At 38.3% G+C, this 17439-nt stretch overlaps 1 protein-coding gene across 21 annotated transcripts in view; it reads right to left on the bottom strand.

The window, feature by feature from the left end:
• LOC138744075 (adhesion G protein-coupled receptor A1) overlaps positions 1-17439 on the bottom strand; it is a 558919-nt gene that overhangs the window by 36571 nt on the left and 504909 nt on the right. For all 21 annotated transcript variants that reach the window (XM_069899580.1, XM_069899579.1, XM_069899578.1 and 18 more), the window contains one exon: positions 10212-10335. In XM_069899580.1, the coding sequence (XP_069755681.1) occupies positions 10212-10335 (124 nt within the window). The remainder of the gene's footprint in view (positions 1-10211; positions 10336-17439) is intronic.

Raw genomic sequence — 17439 nt, forward strand, 5'->3', positions numbered from 1 at the left:
TTTTGCATTTCCTCTAGCAGGAAAACTCATTTGACAAAGATAAATTTAATTGAAAATATTCTGAATCCTTATGAAAGGTCATGGACTTAAAACATTAACTCTGTACTTTCTTCATAAATGTTGCCATAGATGCTAAATACTTATATTATTTTCAGTTTTATTTCATATTTTCAGGATCTGCAGTATTTTTCTTTTGAACAATTTCAAGTACATTGATATTTGTAAGGAAACCTGATCTCAAATCCCTCTTTTTTGTGTTATCTGCAAACTTACTTATCATTCCTCCAACATTATTATTGTTGATGTATATAGCAATGACCAAGAGTGCTGTCAGTGATTGGTATGGTAACCACTGGTCACAGGCTTGTGATCACAAAAGCAAACTCCAAACATCACTCTTTATCTCCTGTTACCAACCCAACTTTGGTTTCAATTTGCTTTGGATCACACAGGTCCTAATTCAGTGGTTCTCAACCTTTTTCTTTCCACTCACATACCACTTTAAGTATTCCCTATGCCATAGATGCTCTGTGAGTAGTAAGGTATTGCTGAAGGAAACATGTGGGTGGAAAGAAAAAGTTAAAGACCACAGTTTTAATCATCTCTAATCGACTTGTTATGTGCATGGTTTCATAACTCTAAAGGAAATAGGCCAATGACAATTTTTCTCAAGCAAAATATTTCAGTAGCAATAGGGTCTAGAGCAGTGATTCTCAACCTTCCCTTCCCACTCACATACCACCTTAAGCAATTGCTTACTAATCACAGAGCACTGATGGCATAGGGATTACTTAAAGTGGGATGTGAGTGGAAAGAAAAAGGTTGAGAACCACTGACCTAACCTTTGAGACCAGCTCTCTGGATAATACCCTCTCAAAGGTCTTATCAATGTCATTGATGACTACATCACATGGATCTATATATTTTGCCTCTCCAAAATACTCCAAGTAGTTGAACAAGAGGTCCCTCCAATAAATCTGGGTGGACTAGATGTGACTAATACCCCGCTTTTCCAAATACAGATTTTCTCAATAACCTCCCTCTGATTTTGAATCTCACGGTAAGTCTCAATTCACCCCTCAAATAAGTTACACCTGGGTTGCACTCCTCCTAATCCAGATCTATGCTTCAGCTCTAGAAATCTCATTCATCTGTTTGGGCCCAAGCCCAAAGGCACTAGTTATTTTTTCTGCAGGATCCAGAATTGAAATGATTATGGGCAAGCTACAAATAAACCTTTAGCAATTTACTGAGTGACCAAATAAATTTGTAGGCCGAGATGTCAGAGCAAATAATGATTGAACTGCTCTTGCTCCAGTACATCTGGCCTACTGTGTTCCATGACTGGGGTGACATGGTGAGCACAGCAGTTAGTGTAACACTATGACAGTCACACAGGTTTGAATGCGGTGTTGTCTGTAAGGAGTTTGTATGTTTGTCCCATGTTAGCCTCAGTTTCCTTCTGCTTTTCAAAATATACAAGGATTATAGGTTAATTGGGATATTTGGGCAGCATGGGCTCATGGGACAGAAGGGCCTGTTACCGTGCTGTATATCTAAATTTAAATTAAAAAAAAATGTTGTAGAGCTGCAAGAGAGAGGAGCCGCAGGGTTGGTACCCCTGCTATGACGAGTTGAATTATTGCAAAAAAAATGATTAGGTTAATGATTTTCATTGCTATTTTCCATCTCAGCTTGTTTTTGAGAGGCAACCTAAACGTGGATATATATTTGTTTATTATTGTTGCATGATGGGCCACACAGTTAATGTAGCAATTCGCACAACACTGCTCCAGTGCCAACAACCTGGGATTGAATCCGGCGCTGTCTGTAATTTAACAGTTTTATGTTATCTTTAAAATTAAAATCTTTAGTTATAAAATATATATTTCTTAGTAAAGTAAGTTATAGAGTTAAATATATTTCTAGTGAGGAAATTGTAGGATGGATTTAGGATCAGTTTGGAGTCGCATGGTCTGGAAAACAGAGTATAAAGCTGAAGAAGTACTTGACACTCAAGTACCATGTGTGGTTCTTAAAAGCATTTTTGTGTTTGATCAGCATTAAGCTAGCAGCTGTTTCAAAACTTAAGTGTCATTTGAGTGACATGTGCTAGACTTTCCAGAACTGTAAACCCCTTAAGCCACTTGGAATAGAGATGATGTCAAAGGTTTTAATAGATATGGAGTGGTTTTGAAGAAAAGCAAAAGGTTCTGAAGAAATTAAACTAAAACTGTTGTGATCTCACGTTACCTGACGTCATAGAACCATAAATGAAGACAGAGAAACATTTTGGCACCAATGAATAAAAATGACCTTCTTGTGAAAAGAAAGGATTGAAACAGTCATCTCTGGAAAGATGGGGAGTTGCGGTTCTGTATTGTATCACCTTTATCATATGAGATACCCAAAATAAGTGGCTTTTAAATAAGTAAGACCACTTTGACTGCTCTTTTAAGAAAAAGAGAGGTGGCCTCATTTGTGTCCAGAAAATGGTCACTTCTATTTGAGAAAGAAATCATCTGTAAGATCACAGTTCCGCAACCCTAACAAGATGGTGGGAAATTGTGAATACACTCGTAAGAAGAAATATATCTCTGAAAGACAATTCATCAAGAGACACCGTGATAAAGGGCTCAAGCCTGAAATGTTGGTGATGTATCTTTACCTTTGCTACATAAAGACACTGTTTGACCTGCTGAGTTTCTCCAACATATGCGTGTTTATTTACTAACCACGGAATCAACAGAATCCTGTATTTTACCTCATCAAGAGCCATGAGTTTAAAGAAATCTGAAGATATAATTACTTCTGAGCTGCGATTTAAAAAAGATTCTCAAGTTCAACAAGATGCTTGAAACTGGACATTAAACTGTGCAATTATAGCACAGAAACAGGCCAGTTTGACCATTCTAGTCCATGCCGAACACCTTCTTTCACCTAGTCCCATTGACCCGCACCCAGCCCATAACCTTCCACACCTCTCTTGATCATATACAATTTCAACTTTTCCTTAAATATTAAAATCAAGCTTGCATCTACCACTTTGGCCAGAAGCTCATTCCACACTCCCACCACACTCTGAGTAAAGAAATTCTCTCTCACGTTTCTCCTAAACTTTTCTCTCTTCAATTTCAATCCATGTCTTTCCATTCTCAATGGAAAAAGCCTGTCCACATTGACTTACCTGTCCCCCTCATAATTTTAAATACCTCTATCAAATCACCCCTCAATCTTCTACACCCCAGGGAGTAAAGTCCCAGCCTGTTTAACCTTTCCCTGTAACTCAAACCCTGAAACCCAGGCAACATTCTCCTCTGCACTCTCTTTAGTTGATGTCCTTCCTATAATTCGGCGACCAAAACCTCACATAATATTCCAAATTTGGCCTCAGCAATACCTGAGTCAACTTCAACGTGACATCCCAACTCCTGTACTGAACACTCTGATTTATGAAGGCCAACATACAAAAGCTTTCTTCACCACCCTATCTACATGTGATTTCACCTTCAGGGAATTATATACCAGCATCCATAAATCCCTTTGTTCTACTGCACCCCTCAAATGTCTACCATTTAGCATGTATGATCTTTGCTGATTAGTCCTACCAAAATGTAGCACCTCACATTTATCAGTATTAAACTCCATCTGCCATCTTTCAGCCCACTCTTCTCACTGGCCTATATCCCACTGCAAGCTTTGAAAACTTTTGCTGTCCACATCACCACCAATCTTAGTATCATCTGCATACTTACTAATCTAATTTACCGCCCTCTCATCCAGATCATTAATATATATGACCAACAACAATGGACCCAGTACCGATCCCTGTGGCATTCCACTAGTCACTGGCCTCCAATTCAACAATTTTCCACCACTACTCTCTGGCATCTCCCATCCAACCATTGTTGAATCCATTTCACTACTTCAACATTAATACCTAATGATTGATTGAACCTTCCTAACTAACCTCTTATGCATAACCTTATCAAAGGCCTTACTAAAGTCCATCTAGGCAGCATCCACAGCCTTCCCCTCATCGACCTTCTACCTAACCTCCTCGAAAAACTCAATAAGATTTGTTAAACCCGATCTAGCACACACAAAATCCTTGTTGACTACTCCTTTTCAGTCCCTGTCTATCCAAATAATTGTATATACCATCTCTAATAACACTCTCCATTAATTTATCCACCACTGATGTCAGACTCTAATTATCTGGGTTACTTTTACAGCCTTTTTAGTGGAACAACATGAGCTACCCTCCAACCTTCTGGCACCTCCCCAGTGGCTAATGACATTTTGAATATTTCTGTCAGAGCCCCTACAATTTCTACACTAACCTCCCTTAAGGTCTTAGGGAATATCTTATCAGGACCCAAGATTTATCCACCTTTATTCTCTTTAAAATAGGCAGTACTACCTTCTCATAAATCTGAATATTTTCCATGGCCCACTACCCCCAGTTTTCCTTACTTTACCTGGCTCAATATTCCTTTCCTTAGTGAATACTGAAGAAAAAAAATCATTTTAAATTTACCCCATCTCTTCCGACTTCTCACATAGCCGACCCCTCTGATCCTATTTTCTCCCTCACTATTCTTTTTACTTTTAATTTACCTGTAGAAACCCTTTGGATTTATTTTTATTTTCCCTGCCAAAGCAGCCTCCTATCTCCTTTTAGCCTTGCTAATTGTTTCCTTCAGATTTTTTTTGCACCCTTTATATTTCCTCAAACACCTCATCTATTCCCTGCTGTCTCTACCTGTGGTCCACATCCCTCTTCCTATGAACCAAATTCCCAATATCCCTTGAAAACCAAGGCTCCCTATATTTTCTAACCTTTCCTTTAATCCACACAGGAACAAACCGACTCTCCACTCTTAAAATTTCCCCTTTGAATATCCTCCATTTTTCTGTTGCATCTTTCTCAGAAAATAAATTCTCCCAATCCACACCCTCGATATCCTTTCGCAACTCCTCAAAATTAACCTTGTTCCAATCAAGAATCTCAACCTTAGACCCAGTCCTATCCTTCTCCATAATTAACCTAAAATAGTATTATGATCACGAGACCCAAAGTGTTCCCCAACACAAAGCTCTATCACCTGACCTATCTCATTCCCCAATTTTCACACAGTGGGTTTTAAGATAGAATAAGTTTAGTGATAAGTCAGAAATGTTACGTAAGAATAGTTTAATAAAAACTATTTATTAAAGTTTTTTAGTTAGTAACAGTAAGGAGTATGTACCTTTTCTCCGGGTCTGTGTGGATTTCCTCTGGGAGTTCTGGTTTCCTCCCACCCTCCAAAACATATGGGGTTTGTAGGCTAATTTGAGTATTTGGGTGGCACGGACTCATGGACTGGAAGGGCCTATGTATGTCTAAAATAATGTAACAAGATACGGTGAAACTCTTTTCAAAGACGAGCAAAGATTTTCTACGCTCTGATGCCATCTTATAAGGAAGAAAAGGTGAAAAAGCAAGGAAAGGAAAAGTAAGACTGTCCTCATATTTGCCATCTAACCGCCATGGATTCAGCACCTCCATCACTGAAAGGAATTATTTTCAGCATAACTGACATTTCTTGCAAATATTTATATTTAAGATGTAAATTATCAAGAGAAAATAGTTAAAAAAATAGCATTTGACTTAAAATCCTTGGAACTAATGCAATCAGGGGCTACTTAATATTCAATCATATATAAGAATAATGAAGCTCCATATGTCCTAATCATTTGGCTTAAAAGATATGGCACATCATTTGCAATAACAGTGCTGAGGGAACTCTAAGATTCATGATTCATATCAACTTTAATTTTTTTCTCTTGAATGTGAAACAAGACAGCTATTATTAGAACAGTCAGTTAATGTGGCCCAACTTGTCTGTCCACACCAACCAAAATACCCCACCCACACTAGTTCCACCTGCATTTGGCCCATATCCCTCTAATCCTATCCTATCCATGTGCCAGTCCGTTTTTTTCCCCTGAAATTTGCACCAGTACCTGCCCCACCAATCTCCTCTGGAAGCCTGTTCCATACACCCTCTGTGTAAAAAAAAATACCCCTCAAGTTTCTGTTAAATCTTCCCCCCCTCCCCTTAAACCTATATCCTCTTGTTATGGATTCCCCTACTCCAGGCAAAAGTCTCTCTGAGTGAAACACAAAAATCTTCAGGCACTGTGATTGTAGTAAAAACACACCATAACGCTAAGGAACTCAGCTGGTCTTTCAGCATCCATAGGATTTGACAAAGATATATTGCCAATGTTTCAGGTTTGAGCCCTTCTTCAAGGAATAAGCAGAATGAGTCAAGAGCAAATCTCAGAATTTATAAAATGCAGTATACACCTTTTCTCTATTCAAAATTTGACAAAGAACTTAATAATGACACATTGATTGTAGATCTGGAATCAATTCAGAAATTCTTTTTGGATTTATGGGATTTATAGTTACAAGTCCTATAATATCTAATTATTTATTTCAACCAGCTAATTTAGATGCCGATTTTCAAGAACAGAATTTTTTAGGTATTAATAGTTTTAAAGATCATTTTAGAAAACAATATTTTATATCATTTCAACAATTGGGGAGGATATTTAACCTATCAAATAGACATTATTTCAGATAAAATCATATTTGACATTTTGTTCTCTCTAAGCTTTTAAAATTTCCTACTCTTTCTGTCCCAAATTTTAAAGATGAGCTCTTCGAGTCACAATTTACTCATAAAGGTATGGTATTTGCTTTATATTATAAACTAGTGAATATGAAAGCCATTTCTTGAAGTGGAATTAAAACTGAATGGGAGAATGATCTGAATATCTCTTTCTCAGAAGAAGAATTGACTTCAGTTTTTGGGCCTGATTTATGATTCATCATTATATGCTGGGCATAGTCTTATTCAATTCAAAGTGATATATTGTGCACAATTCTCCAAAGTCAAACTTGCTCAAATTTATTCTGATATTAGTTCACTTTTTGACAAATGTAAAATATTTGATGCCTCTTTGTAACATATATTCTGGACTTGCCCTAATTTGCAAAAATATTGGACCAACATTTTTAGAACTTTTAACCATACTTAGGATCACTTTAGATCCATGTCCGGTAATTGCACTATTTGGTTTTCCTAAAGAAATAAATATTATTTAATCTTCTAATCAAAGACTGGTTACAGCATTCTCCACTCTATTAGCAAAAAGAGCAATTCTGTTAAAATAGAAAGATGAGTTCCCACCGACACATCATCAATGGCCATTAGATATTATGTCCTTTTTATATCTGGAGAAAATGAGGCATAATGTCATGAAAATCAAGATTTCTTTTGATAAGGCTTGGGGCCCATTTCTAGCTCACTTCTATCATTTGACTAATTAGGTGCAATGATGAATGTTACTGGGCGAACCTGCTGGTTTGGATCCTCTGAGGCCACTTGTTCAGATTTAACACTAAACACAATATGAATTTTAATCTTGATTGCTGTGGGTTTGAATTTTTTCTTTTCTTTTTTTTTAACTTATCTCTTATAATATTGTATGTATGACCATTTATTGGATTTAGAATTAAGTCGTATTGCTACTGTACCATATGTTATTATTTGTAAATCTGCAAAGGTTTCTTATTGCAATTGATTTACTGCTTTTTTTGTTTGTTTTTCTGATAAAACTCAATAAATTTAAATTTAAAATAAAGAATTCAGATAATGGTAGCTAGGGGAGGAATCCAGGCCAACAAAAGGTGCTAATTGGATATGATAAAAGGAGAGGTGAGAATGTATTATGTCTGTGTGAAAGGAGTCAGGGAAAAAGGAGAGGCAGAGCTGGGGGAAGGCGATGGAGAAGAACTGGGGCGGGGGAAGTTAACGAAAGCCAGAGAAGTTGATATTAATGCTATCCAGTTGGAGGTTGCCAGTCACAATATGAGGTGTTGTTCCTCCAATTTGCATTTGTTTTTAGTCTGGCAGTGCATGAAACCATGGACAGACATGTCAGCCACACAAGGAATGGGATGGGGAATTGAAATGGATGGCCACTGGCAGATGGTAGTGACAGAGCCAAGGTGCTTAACCCCTTGGTACCTACCCCTGTGACCGTAGGAGATGCTCCATGTGCCCACACATCCTTCCTCACCCTTTGGGACTTACCCTTGTGACCATAGGAGATGCTCCTCTTGCACCCACACCTCCTCCCTTACCACCATTTTGGGCCATAAACAGTTCTTCCAATGAAGCAACATTTCACTTGTGAATCTGCAGGGTCATCTACTACATCCGGTCCTCCCATTGTGGTCTCCTCTACATTGGATAAACTGGGTGCAGACTGGGAGATCGCTTTGTTGAGCACCTCGGCACTTGTCTGCTGCAATAGCGCGAATCTCCCAGTGGCCACTGATTTCAATTCCCCATCCCATTCCATTGTTGACATATCTGTCCACGGTCTCATGCATTGCCAGACCGAGACCACCCGCAAATTGGATGAACAATACCTCATATTCTGACTGGGCTCTTTTCATCTGGATGGCATTAACATTAACTTCTCTGGTTTTCGTTAAACCTCACTTCTTCCCCCACCTCTGCCTCTCCCTTTTTCCTGTCTCTTTTTGCACAGATATAATAAATTCTCACCACTTCTCTTATCATATCTCATTAACACCTTTAGTTGGTTTGGATTCCTCGCTTATTGTCTGAATTGTGAGTTTTCCTGCTTCTTGCTCATTCTGGCTTATTTCTTGAAGGCCCAAAACGTTGGCAACATGTCTTTGTCAAATCCTATGAATGCTGAAAGATTGGCTGAGTTCCTCTAGCATTTTGGTGTGATTTTAAAAGGTTCTGTATTCACCCAATCTATTCCTCTCATGATTTTGTTTATCTCTTTGAGATCACCCTTTGCTCCAAGGAATAAAGCTCTACCCTGCTCAAGCTCTCTTGAAGAACATCTGAAAAATTCAAAATATTGAAAATTTTTATTTAAATAAGGATAATAACCACCATGTATCATGTGATAATCAGTTTTGCAAAGAACTTCGATATAGAATGACCAAAATAATTGTAAAATCATAACAATCCAATGTTTAGCCTTTGCTTGCAAGGTTTGATGAATTCTATCTCAAAGTGCCACAAGTCTTTGTTAAATGAGAAGGCATAAAGTTAAATAATACTTTGAAGAAATAGTTCAAAAAAGTCCAGGTCTAAATACAAATCAAAATGAGCAAACATAATATTTATGCTTCTGTGGGTTTGACATCACCTGTTGTAGGAATTTCATTCTGTACACAGAAGTCATTAAGGAGCTTGAATCAAGCTGGTTGTTTGAAAACCATAAGCCTCTGCAGCAAAAGTTGACATGCAATCTGCATTATCTGAAGCTAATCTGTTCTTAAAACTAGAGCAATAAGTATGCCTTTTTCCTCAATGAGTTTATCTCAAACTTTCAATGGGCCCATTTTTGATTTGCTAAAGTTATGTGTTTGATTTTCCAGCTTCCAAACCATTTTCCTGGAAGAAATGTTCAGAGGCAGCTCTGCTTGTCCTTATCAGGTTGAGTCAGCTGTAGTGAGGAGTTGAGCCTAGTTAATTAAATATGCAAACTTCTGTCAACTTACTTTTTGTAGTTATCTGTAAAGTCCCTGGAGAATTCAGGGATGATGCCAGTTTTAATTAAGTGGAACAATTGTGTAGTGAATTGCACTTAAATTTGGCTACAACTTGCTGTTCATGCACTTGTGATTTATATATTTTCCCAATTTTATTTTAACCTGTTAATAATTGATCTATTTCTGTATAAACATCCATTTTTCAAATTGCCATTTATTTGGCTTTGTCTTTCACAAACTGAAACAGGAATTATTTTGGGGTCTATATATTGATTAATTATTCAATATGAGACTATCATACAATCATTCTTAAACAGTGTGAATATATGTGGCAGAAAATAGTACACGAATTCTCAGATATTGTCTAATATGGTCAAAACTATAGAAGTGCATTAAAATGGCATTGGGGATTGAAATCAGGTCATTGGCTCTTGATGCTAATATTAAATATCATATCAGGCAAACCATTGTATTAAAATAAATAGAATGTGCAACAGTGAAATGGAGACTTGCTTGCCATTGACTATCCAATAAACAGTTACTTTGACAGGCTCTATCATTCATTTTCCAATCTTGCGATTTCCCAAAATGGAAAGTCAAATCTGTTACTCACAGCTTGACAGATGATCGGGTATTTTGTGCGATTGATACCTCCAGCATATACAGCACAAGTGAGGGCAGAATGGAAACAGAAGTTCAACAGCATATGCCAGCCTTTCCTGCGAATGCGGATGGTGCTTCAGAAAAAGAAATATTTACAATGCAAATATATTTAGACCTTTGCTTTGTCATAATCAGAGAAATATATCAGACAGTTTGCTGTTAGATTCACAGCCTGCTGATCACATTAGTTTCTCAAAGAGGAACAGATGATAAGGTTCACTGTCAATCATATATATAAAAATTGCTTGAAATTAATAATTATTGTCACAAAGATGAAATGCCATAATGAGAAACCATCTTATAATTCAGTCTTCAGCTCATTGCATTCTCAAAGGATAACAGTAAGAACATAGTTTTGATTATTTAAACACAGTTTTAATGGTTAGAAAACAGTTTTAACTGTTAATAAACAGTTAAATATCCAATGATTTTCAGACTTACAATGGATGGATTATTACCTACCTCCAAAGATTTTGACTTGAAAAAAATCTGACAAGTAATCATGAAGTGTTATATTGATTTTTAATTGAGCTGAAAACATTTATTTTACTGTTTATTCAGGGAAGCAGCAATAACAATTCAACAGCTACAAATATATATAAAATATTTAACAAAATCCACTGTGGATTGTTGCATCTTCTGAAAATTTCCATGTCGTATAGAATATAAAGTAAAATTTTAAATTTAGATATACAGCACAGTAACAGGCCCTCTTTTGGCCCACGACCTTGTGCCACCCAATTACACCCAATTGACCTACAGCCCCTGTACAATTTGAAGGGTGGAGGAAACTGGAGCCCCTGGAGGAAACCCAAGCAGACCTGGGGAAAATGTACAAACTCTTTACAGATAGTGCAGGATTTGAACCTTGGTTCCAAACATTGGCATTGTAACAGCATTGTGCTAACCACTACACTAATGGTGTGGCCAAGATTTTGTATAACTCACAAATAAAAATGAAATATTTGATGTGACAACTTTATAGCTGTGTTGATATATGAATTTTATAAAATAGCACAGCATAGATTATGGCAACTTAATCTACCACATCCATGACATGTCTTTTGTAGCGCCACTCTCCTACTCCATCTCTATTTTTCTCATACAAATACTTATCTCATTGGCATTTAAAATCATGAATCAGTTTCTATTATCATCAGTCCAAATCATTTGTTCTTTAAAATAGTTTGTCTTATGTTGTCATTGTTTCTTTTGCCAGTCACCTTAAACATGTGCCCAATATTTATTATCATTAGATTTATCCAATGGAAAGAAGCTTGATTTATTTGCTCTGAACATTTCACAATTTTAAACATCTCTATCAATTTTAGTCTTTGGTGCTTAAAAAGGGAACAACCAAGCAAAATGCTCCAGTAGTTAGTACATCTGTCTCATAGCTGGGCTAGATCTTGACTTCTGGTGTTGTCAGGAGTTTACACATTCTCCTTATGACTCGGTGGGTTTCACCTGATACTCCAGTTTCTTCCCACCTCCAAGATGAGGTAGCAGGTTAATTGATCATTCTAAATTATTCCTTTGTCTAGGTACATGGTGGAAATATCAAAGGGAAGGTGATGGACTTATATGTGCATCAACATAATAAGGGAATTATGAATGGGGCTGATGGGGTGACTGAATGGATAAAATGGCCCAATTGACCATCTTCTGAATTGTAGTAAGTCAGTTATAAGTGCAGCTTCATTAATCTATCAATGTAACTATTTCTCAACTCTGGATCAAATCCTATCCTGCCTCTGTTCATAAAAAGTCATGGCCTATGGAATTGAGAGTCAAACAGTTCCTCACATTGGGATGTTCTTTCCAGTGTTAAACATCGAACGTTGCAGCACAGTAAGGTCCTTCAGCCATCGATGTTGTGCCGACCTATATATTCCTACCACAAAAAAATGAAACCCTTCCTACCTCATAACCCTCTATTTTTCTTTCATTTGTGTGCCTGTCTAAGATGCTCCTAATGTTTCAGCCTCCACCACCATCCCTGGCAAGGCACTCCATTATAACAATGAAACTAACCATTTCTTGGAAGTTTCATGCTACCCTGGAAATTCAGCTGAGAAGTTCCAATCATGACTTCCACTTATTACCTGTCATGATTCAGATTATCAATGCACCAACCTTGATCTGTTGCCTTCATCATTAGAGAGACCAATGCCCAACCTCTTCAATTCCCCAAAACATTTAATCATTTTCCCCTGACCATTTGATTGGCATTGTCCTTGACCCAATGAATTCCTCATATGGAGGCCATAACTCCAAATGCTACTACCCATTCCTCCAGATTACCCAATGAGTTGATCCCTGTTCCTGCCCTACTCCCTGCTATTGTTCTCCAGGTTCCTTAGCAGCAACTTAACCTTCAGCACTAATCTGTGCCCTCTGAATGCTAGCTCCCCCACCCACTTCTCATGAAACCAACAATGATCCATGGCCCATTTCTAATTATAAAATCAAACAACATTTATTCAGTTGTACCTGAGGCCTTAAGCCAAAATGACATATTGTGCCTCAATGCAAAGCTATTTTAAGCCACTCATTTTGATGTTCCAGAATGACTAGCTCAACATTTGTTATCAACTGCTTGACTAACATCTTCTGCCCACCTCTTCATATTTATGAGCAAAAGCATCACAAAATTTCTCCCTTCAAGCACCCTCTTTAAAACTGAGTAATTTAGTTTGTATTTACTTTCCCCAGTCAATCCACAGTAACCACCTGAATTTGTATTTATTTAATGTAGAAAAATCTCTGAAGCTGCTTCAGCTGCATCAGGAAATGCTAGGAAAGATGAGTAAAATCAGGTAGGTTTACAGTGGAAAACTTGAAGAGGAATAAATATGAGCACATACTACTAAATAGTGTGAACACATCCAACCAAATCCACATTTCAGGATCTTTTTACAATTTGTGGCATGATGAAACTGGGGGATGATCATCAGGTCAGAAATGCAGATACCTTTCAGTTTTAGGTCTGAACAATAAAGAGAGGGCTGAAGTCTAAAGAGATTTGAGAACAGTATGAAAATTTTACATCGTGATGCTGGATGACCAGAAGGGAAGATGATGAATCAGCAAAGTCTAACTGGTGAACTTGTTCTGAGTTAGGGCAGGGCAGCAGTGATGGGGAAGGAGGGCAACGAGAAGAAGCATTTTCTATGACCTCAATTCACGGAGGACAGGATGAGACAATTGGATTGGAACAACCAGGTCCAAGGGTAAGAAAGTCAGTGAAAATTGCAGCAGCTCATTTCAGAAGGGGAGCAACTAGGTGATTAAACTGAGTGATGGCCATGGGTATGTGGTCTGAGGTATGTTTTACTGCTCAGACAGTGGCAAGAAGAGGGATGATTTGGGAATAGAGTTTAGGGCAGGTGCAGACCTTCAGATTTCCCAATGGCAGAAATCTATGCTCATTCATTATCATACATTGCTGAAGTTATTTGTTAATTTAGATACAGTAGAGAGGTTAGGAGAAATAGAGATGCCCAATAAAACACACCATGTTTCCTTTTTCTTATGTTTTAATGTGTTACATGTTAGTGTAATCAATGATCCTTCCTATGTCCTCTTGAAGAATATTGCCATTTTACCCGCTGCTTTCACGTTCCACCTTTGATAGACTTCAAAATTTTGATCAAGATCCAGTGTAAAACCAGAAGGCTCCCTCAAGTTTGAAAAACAACCTTTCTATTCCTTAACTCATTTTTCATTAATAGTGCTACTGTACCTTTAATCCCATCAGCTTCACTTTTGGTAAAAATTCTTTAACATTGCACTGCATCAAACTCCCTTTGAAAGTCTTTGGAATGAAACACCATATGCATTGCCCTTATGTCAAAAGAACCTTGAATACATTGATTCAAACAATTTTGCCCTTTACAAACTTTTGATGACTCTTGAATAAATCCATCTTTGTCCAAACAGGTTTGATTTCCCTTTCTAAAAGCTTCCTCAATGCCAGTTTGAGTGGAAGGAAATTGCTGTTTTTTTCTCCTTCTGTTTCTAGGTCAAATTTGTGACATTTATTCATTGACAGGCAATTTCAATTTAGGCAAGGATAAATCTGGAATGTAAATATGCCAGACAAATTAGTGAAACAAAGTGTAGAGCAAGATTTTATAATAACTGAAATGTCAGCCAGTTGAAAGGATTAGGTGGCACAGTAGGTTATCTTTTCTTTCAACCCTCTGCCTTAGGCAGAAAAAAAATCCTAGCCTGAAGGAAATATTTTCTCCCAACCAGCTTAAAGGGGTTTAGTAAACACCACTTATGAAGCTTCATTTCTGTGCCTCCTAGATATAGGTTAACATCACAAAATTAATCGTATTAGCCATATCAGAAGAATCGAGGAATTTCTTAAACAACTGGAGGGATATCTGGCATGGAGAGGGAAAAACCTGTTTTTCATATATTTAATGTTTATTCCACAATTAAAGCTTTCTCCTGGGTTTCCATTAACTTCCATTTTTACCAGCATTCTTCAATGTTATACTTTGCTTAAATATTGCCTTGTCACCTCACTTTTGGAATTCAGTTCTTTTCTCCATGTTTGGAGATTATATTGTGACTGGAGTGAGGCGGTTCTGGTAAAACACGAGCATGGCCACAATAAGCACTGCTTAATAAAATCTTTCATTGCTTTGTTGATGATTGAAAGTAGGTTAACAGAGTGATGATTAGTTGGACTGGATTAGTCATACTTTTTTCTTTACAGGCACAATTTATCTGGGAAATTTTCCAGAATGTCAAATGGATGCCACTGTTAGAAATTTACTGGAACACATTGGCTAGCAGCCAAAGAGTTCAGAAGCATGGCCCTAAAGCATTTGATGCATTGTGTGTTCTTAGCTGGTCCTTGATATCATGGCACTCAATAAAGATGGTGGGGCAGCCGGAACCACTGTAGCAGCAGCGCTGCTGCTGGTGTAGACCTGAGGGGAGTGAGGGAGCAGAGAGGCAGCTCTTCTGTGGGGTCCAGCTGCCCAGTCCATTGCCATCAGCTCCGCATGGATTTTGAATGGCCCATTGAGGGAGCCAACGGAGATTTATTTGAAATCTCGTGACTGTGGGTCTGCACCCAAGATGGCAGCATCTATTAATTGGTAGCAGCCACAAGGGGCTGCAGACTCTGGGGCAGTGGAGGACTGGAGCAGGGCATCAGAGGACAGGAAGATCATCCCCATTTGAGAATGAGAAATGGAGATGACCCGCAGGAACAGTGACCACAGCGGTGGACCAGTGAAGGGGGTCTGCGGCTGAGAGGCCAGTGTGTGTGGTGGGCTGCTGGTGACTCAAGGTGGGCTGCTGGCGACTAGAGGCAAGGAGTGCGTGGAAGCTCTGGGCTGCAGGAGACTGCTATTGGGAGACTTTTGCCGGGCTGCGGACTGCTGGAGATGAGCTTGAACTGGCTGGAAGGGTACCAGGTATCGGAACTGGGATGCGAGGAAATGTCAAGGGCGCTGAAGGGATCATGATCGTGTCAGTGGTTTGGACTGGACCCTGTGTAGCTGTGGGGTCTGTGGAAGTGCTGGAGGCAAATCTCTGGACACTCAGTGACTCTGAGGGGGACCTTCTAGTGTTTCTCTCTCTCTGACTGTAAATCTAACTGTAAGACTGCAAAAAGCACTTTGGCAATTCCTGCCAGTGAAGAATCTGCCCGCCTTGCAGCAGCGAAAATAAATTCATGTAATATGATGCTGTTTTATTACTATGATAATAAATTGAATCTTGAATCTTGTAAATATCATAATTGAATCAAACTGGTTGAAACTGCAGTGAATTCCATTTCTCTTCTTTTCAAGATCAGATTTCCCATATTTTATTGAATTGACTTCCAGATATTTTTGACTTCAAGAGACTGATCTTTGTTTCTAATGAACACAATTGGACACACTATTACAACATAATTTGACTACATAAATATCCCACTAACAAAGTGCGCATTTTATTTTGGGTGTCTGGCATAAGTGTCTCAGAAGTGACAGGAAAAATGTAATCATGACCTTAAATTTATTTTATGGAAATAGATTCAGTCACATCTTTGAAAGGCAAATTTAAATATAGACACACAGCATGGTAACAAACTCTTCCAGCCCTAGCCGCACAATTACACCCAATTAACCTACAACAGATGTTCATTTTGGAGGGTGGGAGGAAACTGGAGCACCCGGAAGAAACCCATTCAGATATGGGAAGAATACACAAACTCCTTACAGACAGTGGTGGATTTGAACTCTGGTTGCACGCAGTGTAACAGCATTGTGCTAACCCCTACCCTAACTGTGCCATCAGGTAAATGGGGAAACAGACAAGGAAGTATGAAAACAGAGTGATAGAGATAGAGCTGGGGAATGAGACCAACTACATTTATTTTACAAAGAGCAAACAAAAGCTCAAATGGCCAAATGGCCTCTTTCCATGGTATAATGATTATATGATTCCGCATTATTCAGTTTTCTATTGTTGGTTGTGCTGCAGTTGTGTTGGTCAGGTTGGGATAAATTAAGTTCCAAATGCACCAAAATTCTTCAATTTTTAAAATTCCATTGATCATTCTATTTTTGTGTTCTAAACAGAATATTAGTATGACAATTCAAGTCACCTTTATTTATCATTCATACCATTCTTGCACAGTAAAGACGAGAGAGTTTCCCCAGAACCATGGAGCATATTTATATAAATACAAGTAGAATAGAAGTTAAACAGATTAAAATATTAAGACATATATAATGTAAGGGCCTGAGTGCTACAGTACTGCCTACCAGATGAAAGGGAGAACAGTTGACATGAGGGGTGTGTGGAGTCCTTCCCAATGTTTACTGCCCTTCACCTGGATTGAGTGTGGTAAATGTCCTTCATGGTAGGAACAGAGCCCCCAATGATCTTTTCCGCTGACTTCACTATCCTCTGCAGGGTCTTGCGGTCCGAGGAGGTACAGCTTCCAAACCAGGCCGTGATGCAGTGACACAGGATGACCTCAACACATCCTCTGTAGAATGTAGTGAGGATGGAGGGAGGGAGATGAACTTTCCTCAGCCTTCACAGGAAGTAAAGGCCTAATGTGCTGGGTTTTCTTGGCTATGGAGCTGATGTTAAGAGACCAGGTGAGATTTTCCGCCAAGGGCACTTAAAGGAACTTGATACTTTTGACAAACTCAACA

The sequence above is a fragment of the Narcine bancroftii genome, chromosome 10 (assembly GCF_036971445.1).
Source record: "Narcine bancroftii isolate sNarBan1 chromosome 10, sNarBan1.hap1, whole genome shotgun sequence".
NCBI classification, from domain to species: Eukaryota; Metazoa; Chordata; class Chondrichthyes; order Torpediniformes; family Narcinidae; genus Narcine; species Narcine bancroftii.